Below are 27,171 nucleotides of genomic sequence, written 5' to 3' on the forward strand. Positions count from 1 at the left end.
TATATACTTATATATGTTATATATTATAATTTAATTTATCATCACAGCATAACAGTAGATACCATTATTCCCATTTCATGGACAAGAAATTTGAGGCGCAGAGACTTGTCCTTGGGAATTATACACCAGCAATCCCACTCCTGGGCATATATCCAGAAGGAACCCTAATTCAAAAAGACACCTGCACCCCAATGTTCACAGCAGCACTATTTACAATAGCCAAGATATGGAAACAACCTAAATGTCCACTGACAGATGACTGGATAAAGAAGTCGTGGTATATTTATACAATGGAGTACTATTTAGCACAAAACAACAACATAATACCATTTGCAGGAACGTGGATGTCCCTGGAGAATGTCATTCTAAGTTAAGTAAGCCAGAAAGAGAAAGAAAAATACAATATGATATCACTCATATGTGGAATCAAAGGAAGAGGAGGAGGAGGGAGAGGAGGAGGAGGAGGGAGAGGAGGAGGAGGGAGAGGAGGAGGAGGAGGAGGAAGAGAGGAAGAGGAAGAGGAGGAAGAAGAATAAGAAGAGGAAGACGACAATGATGACAAATGAACTTAAATATAAAACAGAAACAGACTCACAGACATAGAATACAAACTTGTGGTTGCCAAGGAGGAGGAGGGTGGGAAGGGACAGACTGGGAGTTTGAGATTTGTAGATACTGACAGGTATATATAGAATAGATAAACAAGTTTATACTGTATAGCACAGGGGAATATATTCAAGATCTTGTAGTAGCTCACAGTGAAAAAGAATATGAAAATGAATATATATATATATTCATGTATGACTGAAGAATTGTGGTGTACACCAGAAATTGACACAACATTGTAAACTGACTATAACTCAATAAAAAAATATTTTTAAGAAATAAAAAAGAAATTATACAACATCCATTCAGCTAGATGTTCAATAAACCATCAGGAAAGAAAAAAAATTGTTCTGAAAAAGGATTTCAAACAGTATTTAGTGATCTAATGCAATGTTCTAGCCCAGTGCTTCTCAAGATTAATGTGCATACAAATCACTTGGACAATATCGCTAAAATGAAAATTCTGATTCAGTAGGTCTGGGATGGGAGCAGAGTTTCTGCATTTATAACAAGCATCCTAGGTGATGCAGTGTTGAAGGTAAGCAGACCACAATTTAAGTATGAAGGCTCCAGCCTACTTAATTAAATTCTCTGTCATCAGTCTGATTCCTTCCTATAAAAGCGTATTACCTCCCCACCAAAAAACCCAAAAAACAAAACAAAACAAAAAAACTTACCAACCCTTCCCTCCAAAAAACCCTTTCTTTATAAGAACTAGATCTGTTCACATCTTAAAACAAAATCCTTCAGTTATGGCAGAGGAAGGGTCTTGCAGGATACCTTTTAATTTGGTCCTTCTGGTCAATCCAGGAAAGTTGTATATGTAGATGAGGGGTCTTAGCCGCCGGTCAGAAAAAGCCACAACTTCATAAGGAACATTAGTTGCCACGACGCCCACAATTCCATTCATACACTGGAGTACAGTCTTTTTCTTGGTTTCAATATTAAGAAATATCACAAAATTCCCACAAGGGTAGCAAATGGTACTGTCGTTGACAAAATGAACATTCTGCTTAGGGAATCCTTGCACCCATCTTTGGGAAAAGATATGTCACCATCAGTACAATGAATTTCAAATATTTTTCTGTTCTTTTTTTTTTAAGAAAGCTAACAAAAAGATGATAAAAATCTTTGAAACACATCTATTCTTTTCAACCCTTTCCTGCCCAAAACAATCTCAAGATAAGAGAACACGCATACTTTCTGTGAGACCAGTTTGAGGCACTATAGAGAAACTTAAATATAGACCTAAAGTTCCCTGAGTCTAAGAACCTTTTTCTGAGAACATTTCTAGTGAAGCATAGCCTCTGTTCAAACCTGAGAAAATCTCAGAAGGAATTCTGGGATCTTGTATATGTGAAAAGAAAAAGTGAAAACAACATAGAGAGAAAAAGAGTTTGATATTAATAGAACACAAGGTGCATTCTGGGCCTTTCCTTTATAACTCTTTTGATTTTAAAAATAAACTTAAAAAAACAACTTTGAACAGGACAGCCTGCTTTGTGGTTGTAAGTCCAGTAGGAAAATAGCTTTCTTTACAAAGACGGAGCCTGTGTAGTCATGTTTTAGATCTAAAACTAGAGATAAATGCAGAAAATAAAAGGAATAAGTCAACATGAATGAAAAGGTTAGAATACAAAAAAAAAACCAACAAACCCACTTTGAGGGGGAGGTATAGCTCAGCGGTAGAGTGTGTGCCTAGCATGGACAAGGTGCTGGGTTCAATCCCCAGTACCTCCATTAAAAATAAATAAAAGGAACACACTTTTAAGTAAAGAGTGTGTGGTGTATGCTAGATGGAAGGAGGGAGTCTGAGAAGAGAGGAGATTCTTCCTCAATTTATAAATATGCTTAAAGACGGTGAAGAACTCAAGAGAAGGAAGAGAAACTCAAGAGACTGGAGAGTACATCCGGGACCCGCGGGGAAGGGTGTGTGGACAGAGTGCAGGTAACACTCTAGAATGTGGAAGGAATGAAATACCACTTACATCTGTGCAACGCTTTAGCCTTTCAAAGTCCACTATAAGTGCAAATAAATCCAAAGTCAGTGGACGGGAGTTAGAAGGGAGGGACTGATGGCCTTAACTGTGGGGAAAATTACCAAGGATCACTAGCCTGGAGTGAGGGCCGTCGTTGGGATGGGGGTGGAGGGTGGGGACTACATATGAAAGGAAACGGATCACTAAAGGTAATACTGAGCCAGAAAGAAGAGGCAGAAATGAAGAATGGAGGAGATCAATCTTGGGTAAGGGAGCGAGGGATTGGGGATAATAAGGCGCCGAGGGGGCCGGGGAAAGAGCTGGAAATGTGGTCCTTGAATATGGGGACGGGGGAATGGAGAGAAGTCACACAGAAAGGACGTCAGCAGGAAGGCACGGGGTGGGGTGGGGTGGGGGTGGGGTGAAGGAGAAGAGGTCGAAGTTGGCGGGAGAGCACGTCTACGGGATGCGAGGAAGCTGAGGGTGGGGAGAGGATGTAGTTCTGAGGGAGGAATTTCCGCGGGACTAAGTCAGTCGCGGGCCCGTGGACGCCGCACCTCACGGACAGGGACGAGCCGATAGCGACGTTGTGGGCCTCGTCTCGCTCCCGGCCTTGCGCCATGGGCCGTGTGTGTCTCAGCCGGGCGGCGGACAACAAACGCGGGCCCGCGGCTGGGGTCTGCGACGGTTACTCTGAGGCCCCTGGTTGCCCGGCGGACAAAGTTTACATCGTATCTGGGAGACTGTAACCACTGCGCCCATTGGCTCCGCCCTTTCGGCTGCTCCGGCTCGAGCCAAGCGGATTGGCGGAAGGACAGGGGAGTCTCGACCAATGGGAGAGCGGCGAGCAAAGCGAGGGGCGGCCTTCGGGGTGGGTGCTGGACTGGCCCAGACCCAGGCAAGTGACTGCGGTATCAATATATATCAACAACAGACTTTAATATTTAGTGGTGACCATGCCAGACTTTGTTCCAAGCCTTGTCCATATATTATTTCATTTAATATTCAAATCCGCCATCAGACTTATTTTACAAAAAAGGAGAGCAGAGTAAGAGAAGTAATTTGTCCAAGGCTACAAATCTGAGTGGGACTTAAAGCCAGGTCTAATCTAAATCTAGAGCTCCAAGCCTTTAACTACTATATGACACTCTCTACAATGACCCTCCGCTACTTCAAGGAAGCAGACAGCGTCTAGAAGTAACTGATTAAAAGGTTAACAGTTTGTCGTTGCTTCTTCCCTTCACTCTCATAGCCTTCTGTTCCCCCTCCCCCCCCCCCCACCTCTTTGTCCCTCTCTTCCAGTCCTCTCCCCTTCACTTCTTTAGGTCTCTCCTTCCCATCTTGGCACCTTCTCTCGTCATTTCATTCACAAATACTTACCAAGTGTCTCCTGAGCATTGTGCTAGCTAGTCGCTGGGAACAAAACAGCGAGCAAACGAGATACAATTCTTTCCTTCATGGAACTTAGAACTTCCTTCTTGGTGGGGCCCAGGGAATGGGCGATAGGCATCCACTCCATTACAAAAATGTAGAGTCACAGATTGAATTAAGAAAAAAAGGAACATGATATTCTGAGGGCTTATGTTGTGGTCTTCACTTAGTTGGATGTGCAGTTTAGGAGCTGGTTTCTGAGTACATGCACTATTTTCATTAAGATTTGCAGGATGAGGAGTGATTGCTGGGGAAGAGGATGGGAAATGGGTGGAGGACAGTTTTTATAAAGGTATTAAGGAAGGACAACAGGATGTATGAACTGAGCAGGGCATTGTGACTGGAGAAGACAGAGACCAGTAGAACATACTGAAGGCTGGAGAAAGAGCCAAGGGCCAGGTAACAGCCAAGGTGAGAATTCTGGTCTTTATCTGAAAACCCATGGAGAGACATTAAGTGGTTTTAAACAGGGAAATTTCATGAACAGATTTATGTTTATAAAAGAACATTCTGGCTTCAGGAAGATTATCAATTGGGGATGGAGAGTAAGGAGAATAGAAATAGGAAGATCTGTTAGTTGATTTCTGGATCCTAACAAGGGAAACAAAGCAGAGTTTTCAGGCTCAGCACTACTGGCATTTGGGACTGGATGGAGGGTGGGGGAGAGTTTCATGCATTATAGGATGTTTATCAGCATTGCTGCCAATGAGCACCTCCACAGTTGTGACAATCAAAAATGTCTATGGACACTGACAAATGTCCCCTCAGAGGCTAAATCACCCCCATTTGAAAGCCACTGATGAGACAATGTATTAAACATTATTTTAATGGTAAAACTCTGCAGAATTTGTTGATAGATTGATAAAGAAGGGTGAGAAGGAAGAATCCAGGATGCTCACAGTCAGAGATGGTGGTGCCCTTGCTGAGACAGGGTGAGAAAGGAATGGAGCTATTTGAGTCCTTTCTTCCTGGAAGAGTTTCTTTGCTGAAATGTGAGTGCCAACACAGGCAGTGATTAGTATTGAGACTGCACAAAACTGGCTGACAAATTCCCATATTTCTTTTTTCTTCTCCCAGCTTTATTGAGATATAATTGTTATATAATATTGTGTAAGTTTAAGGTGTACAATGTGATAATTTGATACACATATATATTGTGATATGTTTACCACATAATGTTAATGAATCCTTCACCTCTCATAATTACAATTTTGGTTGTATGGTGAGAATATTTAAGATTTACTCTGTTAGCAATGTTCAGTATAAAAACAGTATTATTAACTATTGTCATTATATTATATATTAGAATCCCAGAACTTAATTCATCTTTTAACTGGAAGTTTAGATTTAGATTACTTCCATATCTTGACTATTGGGAATAATGCTGCACTAAACATGAGAGTGCTTGTATTTCTTGGTATCTTGTTTTCATAGCCCATATTGCTGAGTCACAGGGAGAAGTGGCTTGGACAACACTCAAGCTTTCTCCTCTAGTACTTTCGAAGCCCTGGGCAGTTTCTGTTGCCATTCCCTCCCTAGTTCACTTATTTGTGTTACCGTCAAGCCCTCCCTGCCCTTCTTCCCTTTAACTACAACCTGAGCATTTTAGAGACAAATGTGATAGGGCAAGTCTTGCCACTGCTCCCAGAGTAAACAGTAGGTAGAGGATGTCATCTGGGCAGGAAGTGTAAACATAGGAAGGAGATGCTGCCATAGGAAGGTGGAATCTGCCATGACTCGGGGAAGCTGAACTTGCCCTGTGCTTAAGCAAAAGAGGAACTGAACAAAATCAAATTGAAAAAGTAATTTTGGGACTGTCTTACTTCTTGAAGTTGTAGATGACCCTGACTGAGTTGTAGATGAAAACCGAGGTCTCCACCTTGGTTTCTGGGGGTTATCTGTGACTGGTATTCAGGAGGAGATGCCCTGACCTCTGCACCATGCAGATCACAAGAAGATGAGTGGCCTTTAATAATCTTGAAGGGCAATGGGATGGGAGGGATAAATCAGGAAAATGAGTTCCAATTCTCACTGTGAAAGACTTACCAGTACTGGAAACAAAATCTAAGACCCACAAGTTCTTTCTCTAATCAGTGACCCAAAGGACAGCCCTGAGTTTTTTAAGGTGAAAAACCAGTGTGTTCCACCATTTTTGGAAGTGCCCAAGCCCCCTAAACCCAGTCTACCCCTCTCAGCTCCCTCTCTCCTTGCAAATCTCCACCCCATCACTAGACCAGTCCTGACAGAATGAGCCTAATCCTCAGCATGAGGTTTTATACCTTTGTAGGGGAATTCTGCTTGTCCTAAAGGCCAAAAGAGCAGTCGTCAATTCAAATTTATTGAGCCCCAAACCAAAACTTGTTCACAACCACCCACAGAACAGAAACACTTATTTTCCACTAAGAGTTCATCTCACTCCCAGCCTCTCTTGAGTGCCAGCCAAACTCCATGATATCTGAAAGATGAATTTTCACTAAATTTTTCACCCTTTCAGTAGGTTTCCCTGGATCACTTAAACATGGGAAAAGATTATACAGCATATTAGGATATAGTTCATTAAGTAGATGAATAAATGTCCTCCTGTGAATTAGCCTGTTATGGAAACAACAGGCCAGCCAAGAAACAAGCACCACTCGGAGGGTTGGAGTACTCAGATTTATTACACTGGCGGGCTTACAGGGGCTTCTGCTCCAAAGCTCTGAGCACCTCCAAATTGTGTGCATGAAGTTTTATAGGGTTCATCACAAGCTTGGGGTATTTGGCCAATAGGCATGGAATAGCTTTAGCAGCATCATTATCACAAAGCAGACGCAGGGAGGCAGCAAACCGACATTCCAAGGCCAGATATGTCTCTCAGAAAATCCAGCTGGCTAGCAAAAAAAAAAAAAAAAAAAAAAAAGAGCAGGGAATCAGCAAACCAACACTAACTAACTCAGATTTATGAGTTAGCCCAGCCTGAACTTCGCATTCCCCTCTCTTGATGCTTTCACAACCCTTGTTGGAGTTAGCATCATCACTGACCTGTTGCAGGGGCTCATAATTGGAGGCTAACATCTGGAGTTTTATAGCCTCTATCTGCTCACTGGCAAAGTGGGTTAGGAAGTTTAGGATACAGGGCCCAAATAGCAGAGCTGCAAAAATTAGGAGCAAGGGACTTATGACTGATGCCAGCCAGAAGGTCCAGCCCCAGGGGCCCATCCATGGGCCCTTGTCTAAAATATGTTTTCTCTTTTCCACTCGGTCTTGTAACTCTTGGACCATCCCTCTGACAACTCCTGATTGGTTAGCATAAAAACAGCACTCTTCGTTAGGAAGAGGCATTGTCCCCCGTCTCTGGCCGTGAGCAGGTCCATACCCCTCCTGTTTGTGAGACCACCTCGGCCAGAGAGTCAGTCTGATTTTGCAGAGCTCCCAGGGTTTCTGCTGTTCGTTGGAGATCCTGGCTGAACTCACCTGTAAGCTGATAATAGTAATAAGAGGATGAGGCTATGCCACCGATTCCTGTACCCACCCCTGTTGCCACTCCGAGCCCCACTAGCAAGGGGAGTGAGGGCATTAGCATCAGTATCAGCCTTAGGATTATCTTAGACATGATGCTGTGGTGATGGCAGCAGTTATAACAAGGTATAAAACAGCTATCAGAATCTTATGGCCTATATTTCAGTCAGGTGGGGCAGTGCTGGCCAGCCCCACTGCCAATAAGCAGGCTAGTATTGCAAACAAGGAAAGAGGCAAGGGAGCACAAGAGGAATACGTTTAACAGTTTTGTTGAGCTTTCTTCAAGCTTTGGCTGTGTGTTGACTAGCCAGCTTCAGGGTGTGGCTAGAGCAGGGCTTGTTGATCTTTCTCTGGTCCTTCTTGATCTTGATCTTGAGCAGGTCTCCCGGGAAGTGCTCAATTCTCCAGGGACCCTCTGTCTGAGGTGAAGTTGCTCTCTTAACCCTGGAGTGGTGGATTCATGGGATGATTCCTGCAACCTGAACAGCTGTAGGGGTAGTTAATACCACTAAATATGGTCCTCTCCATGTTGGTTTGAGAGGTTCCTTTTTTCAATCCTTCACCCATACTTGGTCGCCTGGCTTATGGGGATGCACCTGGACTCCTAACAAAATGGAAATTCTCTCCATTACCCAACCCCAAACTTGTCCTAGTCCCAACAGTTGTTGGTGGAGCCCTAAATTTCCTGTCTCCAGGTTGGGATTTCCCATCTTGACTAAAGGTGGCGATTGCCCATAGAGGATTTCAAAGGAAGAGTACCCAATGTTAAATCTTGGGATGCATCTAATTCGCAACAGAGCCAGGGGTAAAATGTCCACCCAGGGGAGCTGAGTTTCTTGACTGATTTTAGCTATCATTTGTTTTAGAGTCCTACTCATTCGTTCTACCTTCCCTGGGCTTTGAGGCCAGTATACCGTGTGTAGTTTCCAGTAGATTCTCAGTGTCTTTGCCACTTGCTGTACAATCTCTGTCACAAAGGCGGGTCCGTTGTTGGACCCAGTGGAGGTAGGCATTCCAAACCGAGGGATGACATCCCTGAGGAGAGCCTTTGCTACCTCTCTTGCTTTCTCTGTCCCGGTGGGGTAGGCTTTTACCCACCCTATGAAGGTGTAGACGAAAACCAGCAGGTACTTATATCCCTTACTGGGCCCAAGTTCAGTAAAGTCCACTTTTAAATCTTCGAAGGGAGCCAATCCGCATCGTTGTCCTCCCGTTGGCCCAGTGGGCCCTTATTTTGGATTGTTTTGAGCACAGAGCAAGCAGTGTTGGGAGACTGATGCACACAGAGTAGGGAGACGAGAAATCAGGAAATATCACTTTAGGAGGGCCTCCAAAGCCGTTTTTCCCATGTGTGTGGCTTCATGTTGTTGTTGGACTATGTGATAAGCTAGTTGTTCCGGGACGAAAACCCTTCCATCCGTCACAATCCACCATCTGTCCTTTTCTTTCTTCCGTTCTTCAGCCTGTGCCCACTTGTCTTCATTGTGGCTATATTCTGGGGTAGCGGGTAGCTCTGGCGCTGCCATAACTTTAATTACTGGGTGTTTCCAGGCAGCTGCCTCTTTTGCCTTTTGATCAGCCAGCCTGTTCCCTTGGCTCACAGGGTCATTTCCTTTTTGGTGTCTCTTATAATGAATAACAGCTACTTCCTTTGGATCCCATACTGCCTCCAGTAACTGTAGGATCTCCTCCTTGTTTTTAATTTCTTTTTTCCCAGCAGTTAAGAGTCCTCTCTCCTTATAGACGGCTTCATGTACATGTAACTTTGCAAATGTGTATTTGGAATCATTGTATATATTGACTCGTCTTCCTTTCCCTTCCCTTAGTGCCTGGACCAGTGCCTAAATCTGCTCACTGAGCAGACCATCCTGGGGGAAGGGACTCTGCCTTTATTGCCTCTCAAGTTGTTGTTACAGCATATCCTACTCGCCATTGTCCATCCTGCATGTAACTGCTGCCATCTGTGAAGAGTTCCAGGTCTGGGTTTTGACAGGCTTGTCGGTTAGATCAGGCCTACTCACGTACACTTCTTTGATTATTTCCTCACAGTCATGGTGAGGCTGCCCTTCCCCTTCAGGTAAATATGTGGCTGGGTTTAAGGTTCGCATGGTCTCTAGATGGACTCTTGGATTTTCATATAGGAGCCCCTGATAGTGGATCATCCTTGTGTTAGTTATCCATTTGTAACTGGGCCATTCATCAGGGCCACCACGGAGTGGGGCACTTTTACATTTAAAGTCTGTCCCAGTGTGAGTTTGTCTGCCTTGTTGACCAGGGGGGCTGTGGCAGCGAGGGCCTGCAGACAGGGTGGCCATGCTGATGCCACAGGGTCCAGTCTTTTAGATAAATAGGCCACAGGGTAATGCCATGGCCCCACATTCTGAGTCAGGACTCTGAGAGAAAGTCCCAGTCTGGTCTGGTATCAGGGGCCCGTGTCATGGCCCATCCCTCAACATCCAGTGTGTCCCTGGGGGCTTGGCCCTGCAGCCATTTTCATGTTTCAGTGAGAATGTGTCTGTTTTCCTCACTATTGAAAAGGGTCAGAAGCAGCTGTCGAACATCTTCCCAGGTGGGCCGGTGAGAATGAAAGATAGACTCTACAAGGTCAATCATAGCCTGCGGTTTGACAGCTGATCACAGTCGTCATACACCACCAAGTAGAAATCATCGTGGGCTGGACAGAGACCAAATATTGGCATGTCTTCACGACAGAGCTCCATGACTGTCCCAGCATCACTTCGGGACTGGGCGGGGGCTGGCGCTCCCTGAAAGTTGCCGTGGCGGTGGCGGTGGTGGCAGCGGCAGCGGCAGCGGCTGAGGTGGAGGTGGTGCCGGGCGGCTGTGGCCGCTGCTCCACCCGCTGCCGCCGCTTGGCGCAGCTCCCCCTGACGTCATCCGTGGACCTCTCAGACATTCTTTCCACTCCTTTTGTTTGGAGGGCAGGCCAAAAATCCTGACCGGTTGGTAAAGTGGCTCTTCATCTGCTATTATTGTGGAAGTTCTTCATAATTATGTTCAGACCATAATGTGATTGAAATGCCTGCGATTTTTCAGAGTAGGAAGGAGTATGATGGCTCCAATTGAGAAGGGCTGTAGTGCTAAAGGGTTGGTAGCAGAGTACGGGGTGAACAGTCCTGTCTCCCCCAACTTGCTGCAGCCCTTGTGTCTCCCGCAGCAGCATTTGGAGGACCGGCGGTACTGGTCTCCCGGTTTGTGCTGAGCGGAGTCTCCTTCCTACTGGCTCAGGCTGGGGGCTGGGCTCTGCCTCTGGGTCCTCAGGTTGGGGAGGTGGTGACACAGAGGGTGGCGGAGTCTCCAGTGGGATCGGAGGTGTTGGTGCCCTGGGGGCATACAGAGGGAGCAGGCACATCTCGTCCTCTGTGTCTCCCTGGAAAATAGGCTTTTCTCTATCTGTCTTTTGGCCTAGACTGGTTGAGCTGTTAATATCTTGCATTGTCCAGGTCCATTTGAGTAGAACCAAATCCATGGGGGTAGAGTCTGGGTGATTTTCAGCCAGGAATCGATCTGGGTGTTCTGGGGTTCCGGTGATTATTTGATAGACTGCTTTAGACTGCTTGCACTGTTGCTAGGTCCAGAGTTTCTCCTGGGGCCACCCAACTCTGAAGGTCAGCCATTCAAGCTCACACGAAATATGGAGCCTTCCAGGGCTCATTTAAACTCCATAGTCTCCTGAGAACCCCTTTTCGAAATTCTTAATCATGCAGTCCAGAACTGTCGGCTTTGATTTTGAGGTTCCCATTATTATTAGTTAACAGATTTTATGGCCTATAGGTGTGGGTCTGCTCCTGGCACCGAGGACTGTGATCCCAGTATCTCTGTTTTTTTTTTTTTCCCCACTTCTCAAAACAGTGGAGTTCTCAAAAACCCTGCTGCCTTGCTGGGCCTAATATCTATCTGCTTGGCTGTCAGTGCTGCCAATGAGTTAGGGTTCCATGATAGGCAGGTGTCCCTGAGGCTCTCCTGGGCCTGGAAGAGCTCTAGGGGGTCCCTGCACAAAGCCTTCTCCATAGCCTAAATTGACAAAATATGAGGCCAGGATGGCCGGCTGGTGGCAGAATAAATGGACCAAAAGGGGACCTCAAAAGAGGGTTCCAGCCATGCCTGGGGCAGCTCCCTCTGGCTCAGGTCTTGTCAGCTTTATTTTAGACAGAGGGGTATTATTAAGGCTGGTTTATTAGGGGTATTATTAAGGCTGGTTTATTAATCGCGACAGGATATACCGGGGGACTGGTGACAAAGTCGCGACTGAAACTTTTTAAAGTAGCCTCTTTTAGTCCCCAAGGGCACAGGGGTCATTTACTTATATGCTGTTTTATGTCCCTTTCCCTCCCAGTGTAGCCACCCTGTGCCAGTGTCGCAGACAAGACAAGGGAGGGTTTTTGCTGCGTCTGCCTGGCCACTCCCCTCGTGGGTACAAAGGTGCCTCTTAGCTTTGGCAGGTCAGTATAAGCCGCTGACTCAGATTGATACCCCAAGGGGTCGATACCGCCCTGAGCTATATGAGGTCGAACTCCGTAGCAGAATGCTGTGACGCTACAAACTCGAGCCTGACCGCATGCTTTTCAGGCCGCACATTCAGTCACACACACACACAGAGGCTATTTGCACATTCCCCTCCCTATCACTGGGGCATCCCTAATCTAACCTAATCTAACCTGATCTCCCTGTCCAGAATACTGTCAGACAGGGAGCCGTAGGGGGGGATCAGCCTCTTCTGTCCACTAGGTACAGGACCTGATTTACTCCCCAGGGGTTCCTAACTTGTCCGGACGGCCACCAGGTGAGTCTGTCCGTCCCTCCACCAAGTCTGGCTCTGGTTGTAGCCCAGCCACCCAGGGGTGGGGAGGGGGGTGCCGAGTCGCCCTCATGAAAGAGAACCTGGAATACCATCGGGCAGTCCCACTTCATTCACTATTGGAGTCTCGTCCCCAAGTCGGCTGGAGCCACCAGTCCAGTGGCTCAAGGGGCCAGCGTGGTTGAGTCTCGCTGGGGCCTACAGAAATGTTAGGGAAATGACAGGCCAGCCGAGAAACAAGCACCACTCGGAGGGTTGGAGTACTCAGATTTATTTATCATGCTGGTGGGTTCAGAGGGGCAGCTGCTCCGAAGCTCTGAGTACTTCCAAAATGTGTGCACGAGGTTTTATAGGGTTCATTACAAGCTTGGGGTATTTGGCCAATAGGCATGAAACAGCTTTAGCAGCATCATTATCACAAAGCAGAGGCCGGGAGGCAGCAAACTGACATTCCAAGGCCAGATATGTCTCTCAGAAAATCCAGCTGGCTAGGAAAAAAAAAACATGAGCAGGGAATCAGCAAACCGACGCTTCTTAACTTAGATTTATGAGTTAGCCTAGCCTGGCTTTTCCTTCACAAGGCAATTATTTGCTTTTTGTGACAGGTGGCAATGTTTATAAAAGTTAGAAAAAGCAAGAAGTGAGCATGGTTTCTCTGGGTAAAAAGATGGAAATAACTAATGGTTTTACAGTAAATGAATAATCAATTGCAATTAGAAGTATCTACTTATTCTCTGGTAATTGACCCCTTTTATATATAATTGTGACAATAAATCACAATTTATTGAGCTCCTACTATGTGTCAAGAACTTAATAAAATCTGATCCTTCCAACAACCATGCCACAGAAGAAACAGGCTCAGAGAGGGGAAGTATGAGGCTGCAGTCTGCATATTTAGTTAGTGGCAGACTTGGATTCAGACCTGGGTCCACCTTCCTCTGGAGTCTCTGTATGTCCAGCACGGATTTCCTCTCTGCTCTGCTGTGATAATAGAGCTAACTTGTAGAAAGCTGCTATCTGTGCCCGGGGTCTTACACACTTAGGGATTATTTTAAACCTATTGTATAGACAAGGAAATTGAGTCTCAGAAAAGTTAAGATTTTTGGCCAAATTCTCACAACTTTCAAATGGATTTGAACCTAGGTAGTTTTAAGTATCTAAAGAATCCTTCCTTCTAGGAGATGTGCAGACCCGAAATTTTAAATTGAATTGGGCATTTAACTTGAATGGACCATTTTTTTGGAATAAGAAAAAAATAAGGAATCCTTCATAATTCCTGAAAGTTTTAGAATAAACAGTATGGGAAGAGGTCACATTTTTATGGAGATTCTGGGCCAGATTGTAAAAATGACTGAATGTTATTATGTTGTGCATTTAATCTAAGCAATTCAAACTATTTTCTAACTTTGAATATGTATGTGGAAAATAGCTTTATGATTTCATTTCTTGTCCCAAGTTTGCCTACCTTGATCTTGATGCTGAAATAAGTTTAAATAGATTTAAACATGGAAAGGGTTTGTAACCAACATCCAAGCAAATAAGACACTAAACATACAGTTTTGGATAATGCTTCAAAGAAGGAGACTGAGGGAGTTAGTTTGAAGTGGAGAGAGAGACTGTCAAATCAAGCCCATTCCTAATTCCAGGGCAAGAATGTAAATAGAGACCCATAAACCATTTACTCAACTATTTTGAATGCTTTACTTAAATTTAAAAGTCAAAATAAAAATTACAAGAATGAAAGAGTAAAAATACAGATCGAAACGGTTTAAAGCTAAAAATTTTATTTCAATTTTGATTTTTGATCTTTAAAAATATTTTATATAAAGAGTGTAATTCTAGTTGAAAAAGTAAAGAATTGGTATCAGGCTTCATCATGTTTCATCTAGACCAACATACCCAAATCAATGTAGGCTAATAAGATTTGTTTTCTATTGAAAGCATTCCTCAGCCTTCTTGTGTTACTATTGCTAATACTACACTAATTCATAAGAACCTCTGGGACCACAAATTGGAACCCAAGAGAAGTTAGAAAATAGTTCACTGATTCCACTAGGAAAGGATAATTAGTTATAAGAGAAGCAATACATTAATACTCTCTGAAAGGATGGGGTGGACAAATTCACTAATCTGCCTTCTCCCTTATCCAAACACTTCTGCCACTCAGATCTTCCCCACACTCCCTAGTGTCCACCTCTGATTTCAGCAGGGGCACTAAGTACAAACCTCACAGCATTCAAACACAGTAAGCAGTCTTGTTTCAAAGTGCAAAAGCAGAGAACTCTGAGTGGGAAAGGGTTTAGTCACATGAAACCAAGCAGGACCCTGTGGAGCCTTCCCAGGGAGACTCCCCCATATCTCCTGCCTCTTGTTTGTAGAAAAGCTAGCCTCCTAGGCTTTCCCCCAGTTCCAAAGAGCAAGTTTAAGAAGAGACATGAGAAACAACAACAAAAAAACAGTCAAACAAGACAAAATAATGATAGTTAAGCCATAAGGTCAAAGACCTTTAGTTCCTCATCAAGGGCTACACTTAATATCCAGAGTCACATCCTTGAGTTGTTTTGCAAATGCTAAACCCTGACCGGGTGGAAGAAGTTAACTACATGCTGGTTACCAGGACTTAGAACTGTTGGAGCTGTTGTGTGCTTATCTTGTGAAGGCAAAGCCCAGCTGGGCTAACAAGCTAAGTCACAAATCTAAGTATAACAAGTGTCGCATTACCGATCTGAGTTCTGCTGGGCTAACTCGTAAATCTAAGTTAATAATTGTCAGTTTGCTGATTCCCTCTTCATGTTTTTTTTGCTAGCCCGCTGGATTTTCAAAGAGACATATCTGGCCTTGAAATGTTGGTTTGCTGCCTCCCTGCCTCTACCTTTGTGATAATGATGCTGCTAAAGCTGTTTCATGCCTATTGGCCAAATACCCCAAGCTTGTAATGAACCCTATAAAACCTCATGCACACGTCTTGGAGGTGCTCAGAGCTTCGGAGCAGAAGCCCCCTCTGAGCCTGCCGGCGTAATAAATCTGAGTACTCCAACCCTCCGAGTGGTGCTTGTTTCTTGGCTGGCCTGTCATTTCCGTAACAATCTTATTACTCTGCCTATCCAATAATAGAGCTAGTCAGAATAAAAACACCACACCTCCTCACCCAATAAATGACACAGGAGCTATCAGCCGGCTATCTATGCAAACAAAACATTGACTACTTTTTTCCAGTATCTGGACTATGTGCCCTGGAACCCCCTCTTTCCTAATTAAGACGGACTGATGGAGCCCATAGTCTGGCCAGCCTTTTTTCATATACCTGGGGACTAAATTCACTCAGCCTACCTGCCTGACTCTGAGCCCGTGCCCCTACTAGGGCTTCAAACTCTGCATATTTAATATGTTTTTGAAAGAAGACCATTATTTTGAGGTTAACAATATCTAGAGTTGTGCTGTTTCCTTTAGGTTAAAATTAAAACCCTACGATTGACAGGAGGAAGAGTGACCCTCCCAGTAATCACATTAAGCTAGTTCTGACCGAAAAAGAAAATGCTGTCCAAGTGGTTGAGCGACCTGGCCGCAGGCCATGGGAAAGAACCTTCAGAGAGCATGTTCTAGAACACTGAACAAGCACTGAGCCCTGGGCCACAGGTCCTGCAGTCAGGGAAACCTTGAGGCAGGAGAGCTCCTGTCTCACTCCTGCCCTTGCATCGGGCCTGGGACGTCAGGGTCAGTGTTAGAGTCAGGGATGGGCTGAGGCATGGACCCTTGTGCAGAGCTGACCAGAGACCACCATCTGTCAGGGTCCAGGAAAGGCTCTGGGGATTTCAAGCTTCTTTTGTGTATCTCAGCTTGGCTCACCTCTTGGCCAGCACGTTGAACTTTGGCACAATGGCCACCCGTGGCGTTTTGAGACTTAACCCTCAACAAACAAGGAAGATCGATCCTGGGTCAGGGTGCATGGGCTGGGCTTCTGGCCCTGATCTCTCTCCTAGCGCCCAATCGGCGACGGCACCGCCTTCCTTTTTGCATAGGGTGGGATATCCGGCCTTGGGAGCGGGGTCAGGTGGTCCACGGGGGTTCTGTGCGCCTATTTGTTTTCGGCTACAGGGCAGCGGCGGCCCTAAGGCACCCAACCACGCCAAGCCGGTGGCCGCCCCGGGCTAGCATTTCTGAGATAAATAGGAGGGAGAGAGGGAGGGGCGAACGACTCCCTGAATCTTCAGCAACCCGGAGTGGGAGCTCGGCCTGTGCTGCGCCGCGATGTCTAGACCATCAGCCAGGAGCCTGGGGAAGGGTAAGACCTGCCCGCCGCGATCCGAGGGTGGGGGGATCTGGGCGACCCTACGGCCACATGTCCAGGTGCTGCTGCTCCGGAGCTTAGCCGCAAAGGAAGGCCCCCACCCCGGGGAACAGGCCAGGGCCGCCGAGCGCGAGACCTCGCCGCGCCCCGCCGCGGGGCGGCAGGAGTCTCTGGGTCCCCGCCGCTATCTGGTCTGTGACCACCTCCTCTTCTCCTCGGCAGGAAGCGCGCCCCCAGGGCCGGTCCCCGTGGGCCTGATCCGCATCTACAGTATGAGATTCTGCCCTTTTGCCCAGAGGACACTCCTGGTCCTGAAGGCCAAGGGAATTCGGTGAGGACCAAGGCGGGGGCAGCTCCCCACCCGGCCGGGAACGAGCTGCAGCTGCGGGCGGCACGGGTGGGAATCTCCTGCAGGGTCCCCGCAAATCCTTTACTGCGGAAATAAACTATTTTCTGCCGTATTTTTGTTCAGGTGGGGGGCGGTAGGGGGGATAGAAAGTTTCGAACCCTTCCCCCGGGTTGGGGCGGGGGGAATGGCACAGACTCCACATGTCTAGGACACCTCATTTAGATTAGCCTAACGATTTGTGCGTTAGAAATGCTGGGGCTCTAGTAAAGTAAATGATACACTGAGAACACTTGGTTGGTATTCGCAGGCCAAGGCTCTTTTAACTTGGTAGATCTCTGCTGCAGGTGCCCTGTTCTTTTGCTTTCACCCCACTTCTCCATTCATGTCTGGCGTATCTAATACCTTTTGCTGTTATTCTAAGTATATGGCCTTTTCCTGAGTAGTTGATAATTCACCCCTGTACAGAGTCCAGATTTGACCCTCAAGGCAGAGTGCTGAATTAACTGCTGTGAATATTCCTATTGCTTGAGTTGTTGCTTGAGTCACATTGTCTACACCTAAACATTCGGTGTTTTGGGAAGCCTCATTAAAACTAGTATGAATTTTGATGTATGGATGATCCACAGGAAATATGCAAGTCATTTGGCTTTTCTCTGAGCCACTGGAACTGCCTACTGTCAAGGACCGTTGGAATCTGTTGAATAGACATTAGATAACTGCAGTGTGGAAGTTTAAAACATAGCCCTCAGTCTGAAATTTTTCATCTATGTGCTTAGAGTTTATAAAAGAATTTTAGTCTTCTAGGGGGAGAATTAGGCAGATAATTCATTTTCCCATAAAGAAAAGTAAGATATATTCTAAAGAAAAAAAAACTATTTTTGGATTAGCCATCACTTTAGTAAGCTTTGCATCTTCTTTTGGGTGAAACTGGTCTGAACACATAACAAAATAATCAACATTTAGTAACATTTATCCAAAACATAATTTTTTTCAAATACTGTAATATAGACTGTGTTAGTCAGAATTCATTTATTGAATTTAAGGGAAATCCAATTCAATTGGATTGGAAAAAGATACATCTTTTGCTCATGTGATTGAAAAATCCAGAATCAAGACACAGCTAGATTTGGGGGCACAAAGTCCTGGGTTAGTGCCGCTCTGGAACTCTGTGCTGAAAACAATCCTATCTTACTTACTGGGACAGTTTTCCAAAGGAAAATTGAGTGATTGTACCATACAAGTGTGTGTATAGTGGGCGAAGAGTGGTAACAGCTGTGCAAACAACAGAGGTCTACTATGTTCATGGATTAGTTGTAAGTTGGAGTCCCAGGAGACTTTGACTAGAGAGGTATTTGATTTTACCATATGACAGAATATAAGGAAGCATGATTTTGTGTAAAAAGAACATCTTCCAACTTGTGGCAAGGTATATTTGTTGGCTCACCATGTCAGGTTACCAAAATTTAAGTGTTATGAGAAACCTCTTTATTACAGACACCAAGGATTTACCTTTTCTTTTCATAGTATAAAATTTCAGAAATGTTGATAATTCCTTGGCAAGGAGACTCATTTTTCTTGCAGTGGCTTGTATCGGAGTGTCCAGTAATCTGTCAGTACATGAAACTTTCTATACACAGACACCAATGTTCACTTTGCTATTCCTTTGTTCCAGGAGGGGGTTACATATTTAAATCCACAAGCTAAATGCTATTCTAGCTACTGAAGTGGATGGGGAAATAAGAAACAAAGAGTAATTAATCTGTTCTATTCAACACTTATCCAGCTTTGACGATGATACGGACCTGGCTTTAACAATTATGTGAAACTTTCCTTTTTCTTATTTCCCCTAAAATCTCTCAGGCAAGATGCAAGTTAGATCTAAAAACATTCTTAACATAGCCTGGACTTCACCTGCTTTCTTTTCTAGGGGTTTACTTAGTGTGACTCATCCATGTAGCATTTAAAAAAAAAAAATCAGTGCATAGAGATTTAATCTGAAAGATTATTTTGTGGATTGATTTTTTGGATTTCCTAATATTCTTGTAAAAAGGGAGGAACTTTCTATTAAAATTAACAAGAGGAATTGAACTTTATCAACGTGATTCCCATAAAGTGGGGTGTGAACACAATTCAATTATTGCCTCATATAATATACAATTAAGACACCCCTTAGCCCCAAGTGGAATATCTTACTGATAATCTTGAAGCATTTCCACTCATTTATTCAACAAATATGTACTGCATACCTATCTGAAATTATTTATATTTCTTCACAGCATTTAAATTTTTAAAAAATTTTGCTCATTTACATGTTTGTTTTTGAATATGAACAAGGCACACAATACCCCTGCTTTCATGAAGCTTACATTCTAAGGGAGGTGACATAATAAACATGTAATTAAGTGAGCCAGGTAATTTCAGATACTTATCATCAGTTCAATGAAGAAGGAATTCAAAGTGTATAAAAAAGGCCAGTGTGGCCAGATCATAATGACCAGGGGGAAAGTCACAGTAACAGGTGTAACAGGTAAGCAGGGTCCTGATCAAATGGCTGGAAAGGGGTTTAGAGCTTATCCTCATTGCAATGAACAACAATAGAGGGGTTGTAAGCAAGCAGGAGGGTGGTCTGATCCAATTTTTTCTTATGTGTGGAGAATGGACTATAGGGAGGCCACAGTGGAAGCCGAGGGGCCAGCAGGGGACTATTGTAGAGGTCCAGGTGGCTAATAATGTCTTAGACAAGGTGGTAGAATTAAACCTGAAAAGTGAATAAAGCCAGAATGTGATTTGGAGGTCTAGCAGACAGGTCTTGCTGATCCATTTGATTTCTAGAAGAGAGGGTGGGGGAAAAAAATCAAGGCCCGGTTGACTCCTAAATTTGAGGTCTGATCAGCTAAGTGGATGACAGGACCCATGAGACTTTATTCAGACATACAAAAAAAAAAAAAAAAAGAGTTACTCTCTTCACTGTCTTCTATGTGTCTTTCAGGCATGAAGTCATCAATATCAACCTGAAAAATAAGCCTGAGTGGTTCTTCAAGAAGAATCCCCTCGGTCTGGTGCCAGTTCTGGAAAACAGTCGGGGTCAAGTGATCTGCGAATCTGCCATCACCTGCGAGTACCTGGATGAAGCATATCCGGAGAAGAAGCTGTTTCCAGATGACCCCTATGAGAAAGCTTGCCAAAAGATGGTCTTTGAGTTGTTTTCTAAGGTGTGTGTTTAAGACATTTCCGCTTCTGTTTAAAGCAACTTTGTTTTTTAAGCTAAATCAGCGCTGTCACTTATGGTCCAGTGATTTGGGAGTGGAAAACAAACAGGATTATACTCTTTGTCAGCTCTGACATGTCCTGCAAGACCTTTCATGGTCCAGATCCTGTTTATGTCTCGAGTTACACCTCTTCTTCACTCTTCTCCTGACACTTTATATTCCTGCCATGCTGAATGTTGTCAGTTTTCCCAAACTTGCCACCTTCTTCTCAACTCTTGCTGGAAGACTGTTCCCTCTTCTCTATTTGCCTAGTTATCTCCAAATCCTTTTTCATATACAGTGTGTGTGCTCCGGTATGTGGAGAACCCTCAGATACTGAAACCCACTACACTGGGTCATTTTATATAAAGGACTTGAGTATCAGTGGATTTTGGTATCTGCTGGGAGTCCTGGAATCAACCCCCTGAGGAACTGAGGGACAACTACCTCTGCCCAGATACTGCTGTCTTCCAGAAGCTTGTCCAGGCTGGGTTAATGCCCAGCTCCGTGTTCCCACATGTGCTAGCCTCCCCCTGTGGCGACTGCCCATCTTCTTGCTTTTGTGTTGTACCAGGACTTCCAGCTCCTTTAGGGTGAGGGCTGTGTTTCCATCAGTGTCGGCTCACTGCCTAGGCTTGTGACCAGCTCTGCCACTTCCTAACTGTGAGTCAGAGCAAGTTGCTTACTACTTTACTTCTGGTTTCAGTTCATCATTTGTAAAATGAGTATATTATTCCTTCTCCATAGACAAAGATTGGTTAATATAAAACACCAAACAGCAGAGTCCAACACATGGTAAATACTCGGTGTTAGCTCTTGTTTTTCTAGCCACCCTGTCTAGCTGTGAGCATCTCCAGTGTGTTGGCAGTAGCTACTTGCAGACTGAGTAAAGGGTATTCTTGTGGAAGAACTGTCTCTGTTTTAATACCACCAATTTTGCAGATTAGTTCAAACAATTAGTATTAACAAAGAAATGACCAACAATAGACAATTAGCAATGTCAGGTTGTGTCTCTGTAATCCTGTTACCTTGTCAGGATATACATAAGCATATAATGAAAGATCTTATCTCTAGAGAAAGAAATGCTGAAAAAAATAACTGGAAAATGAGATTTGTGGGGAGAACATTTTGATTAAGGAGACATGATCTTAAGGCTAAATTTTGCCCTTAAGGCAAGGGGAAACCAATTGGAAAGGAAGAGGGCGTTGTCTAGCTGAGCAGAATGAGAATGAAAAAATGGTAGAGACAGCAGCTGTCAAAGATGATGGACAGGGAATAGGATTTCCAACAAGTGTGTTTGAGAATTAAAAAAAAAAAAACAACTGAGATTCATTGTACTGTGTAGAAAGGAAATGAGCTGAAAGCTGGAGCTGCCCAGATAACTTGCCTGTTCACATTAAGGGAAGAGGTGCCCTTACGTACCATATGACCCTGCCCTCCTGGCCACAGCCCAGCAAACCAACGTCCCCACCCACACTTTCTGCCCAATCTTCATCTCTCCTGGGCACTTGGAAGTGAGATAGACTAAGACAGTAAATGTGTTGAGGCTTTGGGGCTGCATGTGTATATCACTAGAGACACGACAAACCAAAGCCACATAAGCATTGCAAGGAAATTAAGGTCATTGCAGAGGGGACTGATACATGGAAAATAATATGGAGCAGACATTTAAGGAGAAGCAGAGATGAAAGACCAGGCAGGCGCAGATGGAAATGTGGAAGGAAGGACTGCCTGCACACCTTCAATTCTAATGAAGGCAAGCTGTACCCACACGCACGGGGTTTCAGGACATTCCCTTGTACGCAAGGGCATGTTTACTTACTGGGGATGAGGGGACTTCTGTCTCTTGCAGTGAGACAATATCAAAGACCAAAGTTTAGTAAAACACACCAACACCTCCTCCAGAAGCATTAAAGCATCTGACACTACACGTGACAAGTCTTCAGGTAGTTAGCCACTTTGAACTGTCTTCTCATGCCCTCCCCAACGTAGAAATCAGGAAAGTCCTCTTCCCCAGCTCCCTTTGCAGCTGGGGCCAAGGCCTGGGACCTAGGTTTTTCCTCTCAGACACATACATGTTAGAGTTCAATTCAGACCTGAGCAATGTGGGGAAACAGGTTTGGTGTGGGGCACTGGTTCTGCTCGTGAAAGTGGCTGGCGGTAGATCTCCTGGCTTTCAGGAGCCAGAGTGGTTGCAAGATTAAATTCCAGAGTGGCACTGGTTACCTCAGAGTCCAACTCTGGCAGTGGCACAAGCTGTAGCATCTAGCCCTCGGCTCACTGGTGGCAGTGGGTGCTTTCCGTCAGGTCAGTTCTGAGCATGATTTTGGAATATTCCAGCTGAGTTCCAAGCCTCTTTGTTCAGACTCTGAACAATTCTATGAGCCTCTCAGTGTCCTTTTAGGACATTTTTGACTCAGACTCACCAAACTCAAAAGGGGTTCTTTTAGTTGAAATTTATAAAATCCTGACCAATACAGCAATCTTAGGCCACAGAACTGTTTCTAAGTACCCGACCTCCGTGAGCACAGGCATTGGTGCACCTTTGAGGATTCTAGAACATCCTGACACTGGGACCACAAGGGTTCTATTGTGCTTTTATAAGAGTGGGCTGGTACAGTTAGCCTCACACTGATAAGCTAAGAAATTATTGTCTCTCTAGGTACCACCTTTGGTAAAAGACTCTATTAGATGGCAAAAGAAGGAAAACATCTCTGGCTTAGAAGAACTGCGTAAAGAATTCAGCAAGCTAGACGAGGTAATCGATCCTTTCTTCATACACTGTATCCACCCTCATCTTCTACTGGTTTCCTCCTATTCCCATCTCCAAAATCACTTTGTAATAATATCAGATAGGAAATTTTAGTTTGCAACAGATAGCTGTAAGCTGTTGCATTTAAGATATAAACCAAAACACCTAAAAATACTTTGTCATGGGCTTGCTTTTCAAACATTTTGAAACACTGACATTAAAATATCAAGGAAAAATTTCACCGCCATTTTCAGTTTGTCACCCATTTCCATTTTTCCGTGCTTGTTTTCAATCCTTGATCATATATTTTAAAAAATTAACAACTGTAATCAGAACATAAATCATTCTGTATTTTTTGCATTTAATATATAGTAAACTTATATAAATACAGTTATGTTAAAATGTTTATTACATAATTACGGGAATGCATCCTAACATTTTATCAGTAAGTACTACTAAGTTTGCTGTAGATTTTTTTTCAGAAAAATAATTTTTTAATTTATAAAGTTCTGTAACTAGTTTGCTAATTTTTTAAAAGTCATAAATGAGTGTGCCATTTTATTAAATATTTTGTCTGCATCTGTTTCATCTATTGAAATATTTGTAGAATTTTTTCCCCTTTAATCTAGTGAGTATAGTGTCATTGAGAGATTTTTTTCTGGTGTTGAACCATTACTGGAATAAAACCTGCTTGTTTTCAATTGATATTCATATATACTCTAGACTTAGTTAATATTTAAAGGATTTTTGCTTATTCTTAAAGTAGATTATTTTATTCTTATAGTGGCTTTATTTGCTTTTTATATCAAGGACATTCTACTTCATAAAATAAATTGGGTAACTGTCTGGATCTCTAAGCTCTGAAACCATTTGACAGGGTTTGGCTGCTTCTGTAAAACATTTGAGTCTGCTGACTTTTATAGTTTTTTTTTTCATTAGTAGTTCAATTTCCTTAATGCTAATTAATGTGGAGGATTTTATATTCCTTCTTGAATCAGTTTTGGTAATTTATATTTTTCTTGACAATTACCTATTTCATCTAAGTTTTCATATATACGGACATGAAGATGATCATCTTACCCAATTAAAAAAAAAATCTCTATATACAACTACATTTGACTCTTGAGCAAGGTGGAGGTTAGGGGTGTCGATCCCCAGAGCAGTAGAAAATATGCATACTACTTGTTAAATTGGGGGTTAGGTGGGGGCATATAATTTTTTTCCCAAGTTCAGAGAGTCCAGGTTAAGTCATGCTTTAAAGTGAGTAGTACCACTTCCATGTTTCAGGCTGCTAAGAGGGTATTTCATTCTGACTGAACCTTCCATGCTTAATTTTATTTATGCATAATATAATTACCAGGCACTAGTTTAAGGATAGACCCAAATAATATCAGTTCATTGTACAAGTCTGAGTGCCTAATAATTGCAATGCACTCTGCTGGATGATATGGGAGGTAGAAAGTGAGACGTGGTCCATTCTGTTCAGATGGTAAGTTTGGTAGAGGACCAAAACCAAATACTCAGGTAAATATAACTAGTCTACCTACATGCAGACTGTTATGAGAGATCTGAGAAAAACCTTGGACGTTTTATAAAGGGTAAAATGGTTTGGTGTTCATTAGCCACATAATATTCTCAGTTCTCCTTCTTGCAAAACCATAATTACCAATTCACCTTCTTAAATTTCAGAAATATACTATTTGTGCTTGGTTTTCAAAGAATTTCATTTGGCATCTGTTTAATAGTTAATCCAATTATTTCCAGTATATTTGAACTAAATTTTTAATTAAAGTATTATATGAAGAGAAGTAACCAAAGCAGAAGTGTACAGCCTGAAGAATTGACAGTGAACACAGCCATAAAACTAGCATCCGTTTCAAGAAACAGAATATTAGTTTTGGCTGATTTCTGTACTTCATACAAGGAGAATCATGTAATGTGCACTCTTTTGGGTCTGGCTTCTTTCATTCAGTATTAGGTTTGTGAGGTTCATCTATGTTGTGTGTAGTTCATTCCTGTTCTTTCGATAGTTTTCTAACACGTGACTGTTGCACAGTTTATCCATTTTACTCCTGATGGACAGTAAACATTTCCACTTTCGGGCTATTACAAAATAGTGCTGCAACGAACATTCTTCTACCTATCTTTTGGTGAATATATGTTCACATTTCCAAGGAGGAGAATTACTGGGTTATAGACTATGCATGCACTCAGCTTTAGTAGACACTCTTAAAGCATGGTTGTACCAATTTACATTCCTGTCAGCAGTGGTTCCACACCCTTACTTTGTCTTGTTTATTTTAGCCAATCTCATGGATGTGAAGTGGTATGACATATTGGTTCTAGTGTGCATTTCCCTGATGACTAATGAAGTTGAGCACATTTTCAATTGGTTATTGGCTATTTGGATTTCCTCTTTTGTGAAGGCCAAGTCTTGTCCAATTTTCTGATGGGTTGTTTGCCTTTTTCTTACAGAGTCCCAGAAGTTCTTTCTATATTCTGAATACCAGTCCTTTGTTGGATACATGTATTACAAAGATCTTTTATGCCGTAGCTTGTTTTATTTTTCTTCATTTTCTGTTTATTTTGTTGATTGTTTTGCTTCATCCCAAAACAAGAGATTCTAAAGCTTAAACTGATCAGAGAAAAAAGCCACCTTGGATATGTCAGGGTAAAAGCTGCTAATCTCACTTGCTTAACTTAACTTGCCTTCATCGTTTCTGATGATGAATCTTATCAAATGCACAAGTAAGAAGTACTCTTATCCTCTTTAATGTTCAGGTCCTGGCCAATAAGGAGACAACATTCTTTGGTGGTAATTCTCCTTCTATGATTGATTACCTCATCTGGCCCTGGTTTGAACGGCTGGAAGCCATGGAGTTAAATGAGTAAGACATCTGAATATTTTGTGCATAATTTGGGATAATGATAACTGGAACAGTATATATTAACCTTTTTTTCTGAAGAAAAATTAAAATGTTTCATACAGCTGGCATGAATAGGAACAAGCAGACAAGAGGAGTCTTGGACTTACCAGGGCAGGTCATATACCTACTCAGCACTCTTCCCCATCCCTAGGGCTGAGGAGTTCTGTGATATGTAATGTTTTAAGAGTAATATACTCCTTCCCTCCCCGTTAAAAACCCTTAACAATATAACAAGCAGGATTGTATGACCAATGCTGCCTCCCATTCACCAGCAAGAGTCCCACACTATTTTCCAAACTCCATGTTTTGAAGTTCAGCAGCCACCTTGGCTTATTCCAACTTCTTAGAGCTTAGAGCTACTCAGGGTTATGTTTAGTCACAATCTGACCATAGAATAATAAATATATAACATTTTCCATAGTCTTTCATGTTCTCATTTTTAGAAGTTATCAGTCTCTCATTTTGGACAAGTTCTCATGCTAACTGAGCAAGTCACTTCACTCAAGATTCCTCTTCCACAGACAAAAAACCTCTACAGTATCTTCCAAATCTCATGTTTGATGATTATGTGCATTTTAAATAAGTATTTTAAAAGAAATATTATAAAAGGTTAGAGGGAAACAAAATGAAACTGCAGAGCGGAAATGATAAGGCATAGGAGACGTTGCAGTGCCTTCCTATTTAGCCTCGCTCACACCTTCATTCTTTCCATCTCCCACAGGTGTATTGACCACACTGCAAATCTTAAGCTCTGGATGGCAGCCATGATGAAAGATCCCGCAGTAGCATCACTTTACATTGAACCGAGCACCCATCAACAATTTTTCCGCCTTTACTTGCAGGACAGCCCTGAGGCCTGTGACTGTGGGCTCTGATGGGGACAGGAGTCAGAAAAGGAGATATATTTTCCTTCACTAATATGAATAATAACATGCTGAATAATAACATGCTTTTATTTTACCAAATGCTCTCGCGTCTCATTGGATCACCTTCTCTGATTTGACACCATGGCCTGTGAGCTTTGCTCAAGGCCCTCCTGCAGAAATGTAAACACGTTTCCTGTCTCAGGATACTCAAATGACTGTGGGTTCTATCATAGTGCATGCTGAAAACCTCTAAATCGTCTCTAGTGAGAGTGGGACTTCAGTCTGGATTTCTAACTGCTCGTAAGACATTTGTACTTGGATACAGTGTTTCAAGAGATGGCCCTTTCAGTTTGTCTTGAAAGTTGAGTTGAAACTTTCAATGAGAAACTTTCCTCATTCTTTCCTTTGTAT

At 43.3% G+C, this 27,171-nt stretch overlaps 2 protein-coding genes across 10 annotated transcripts in view; one reads left to right on the forward strand and one right to left on the reverse strand.

Moving 5' to 3' along the window:
* CFAP43 (cilia and flagella associated protein 43) overlaps positions 1 to 3,292 on the reverse strand; it is a 90,070-nt gene extending 86,778 nt beyond the window's left edge. For 3 of the 8 annotated variants that reach the window (XM_072971830.1, XM_072971831.1, XM_072971829.1), the window contains exons 1-2: positions 3,143 to 3,289; positions 1,387 to 1,640 (exon numbers count right to left, since the gene is read on the reverse strand). In XM_072971830.1, coding sequence (XP_072827931.1) covers positions 1,387 to 1,640; positions 3,143 to 3,207 — 319 coding nt within the window. In that variant the 5' untranslated portion in view covers positions 3,208 to 3,289. Of the gene's footprint in view, positions 1 to 1,386; positions 1,641 to 2,594; positions 2,865 to 3,142 lie in introns of those variants that run through there. The other 5 variants (XM_072971835.1, XM_072971836.1, XM_072971832.1 and 2 more) reach the window with 4 other exon arrangements.
* GSTO1 (glutathione S-transferase omega 1) lies at positions 2,591 to 26,859 on the forward strand. 2 transcript variants are annotated; one of them, XM_006216339.4, is made up of 6 exons: positions 16,287 to 16,612; positions 16,841 to 16,949; positions 19,957 to 20,179; positions 22,878 to 22,973; positions 25,749 to 25,855; positions 26,616 to 26,859. In XM_006216339.4, exons 1-6 carry the CDS (start codon positions 16,579 to 16,581, stop codon positions 26,767 to 26,769), a joined length of 723 nt encoding a protein of 240 aa, XP_006216401.1. In that variant the 5' UTR covers positions 16,287 to 16,578; the 3' UTR covers positions 26,770 to 26,859. The 2 variants fall into 2 exon arrangements, with proteins under 2 accessions (XP_072827938.1, XP_006216401.1); XM_072971837.1 differs by lacking the exons at positions 16,287 to 16,612; positions 16,841 to 16,949 and adding an exon at positions 2,591 to 2,851.
* Positions 26,860 to 27,171: the final 312 nt, after the last annotated feature.

This window comes from Vicugna pacos, chromosome 11, assembly GCF_048564905.1.
Source record: "Vicugna pacos chromosome 11, VicPac4, whole genome shotgun sequence".
In the NCBI taxonomy this organism is placed as follows: Eukaryota; Metazoa; Chordata; class Mammalia; order Artiodactyla; family Camelidae; genus Vicugna; species Vicugna pacos.

Coding starts and splice junctions, on each gene's coding strand:
- GSTO1 (XM_006216339.4), top strand. CDS start 16,579: ATGTCTAGACCATCAGCCAGGAGCCTGGGGAAGG. Junction 16,613..16,840: donor AGCCAGGAGCCTGGGGAAGG/GTAAGACCTGCC, acceptor TCTCCTCGGCAG/GAAGCGCGCCCCCAGGGCCG. Junction 16,950..19,956: donor CTGAAGGCCAAGGGAATTCG/GTGAGGACCAAG, acceptor TGTGTCTTTCAG/GCATGAAGTCATCAATATCA.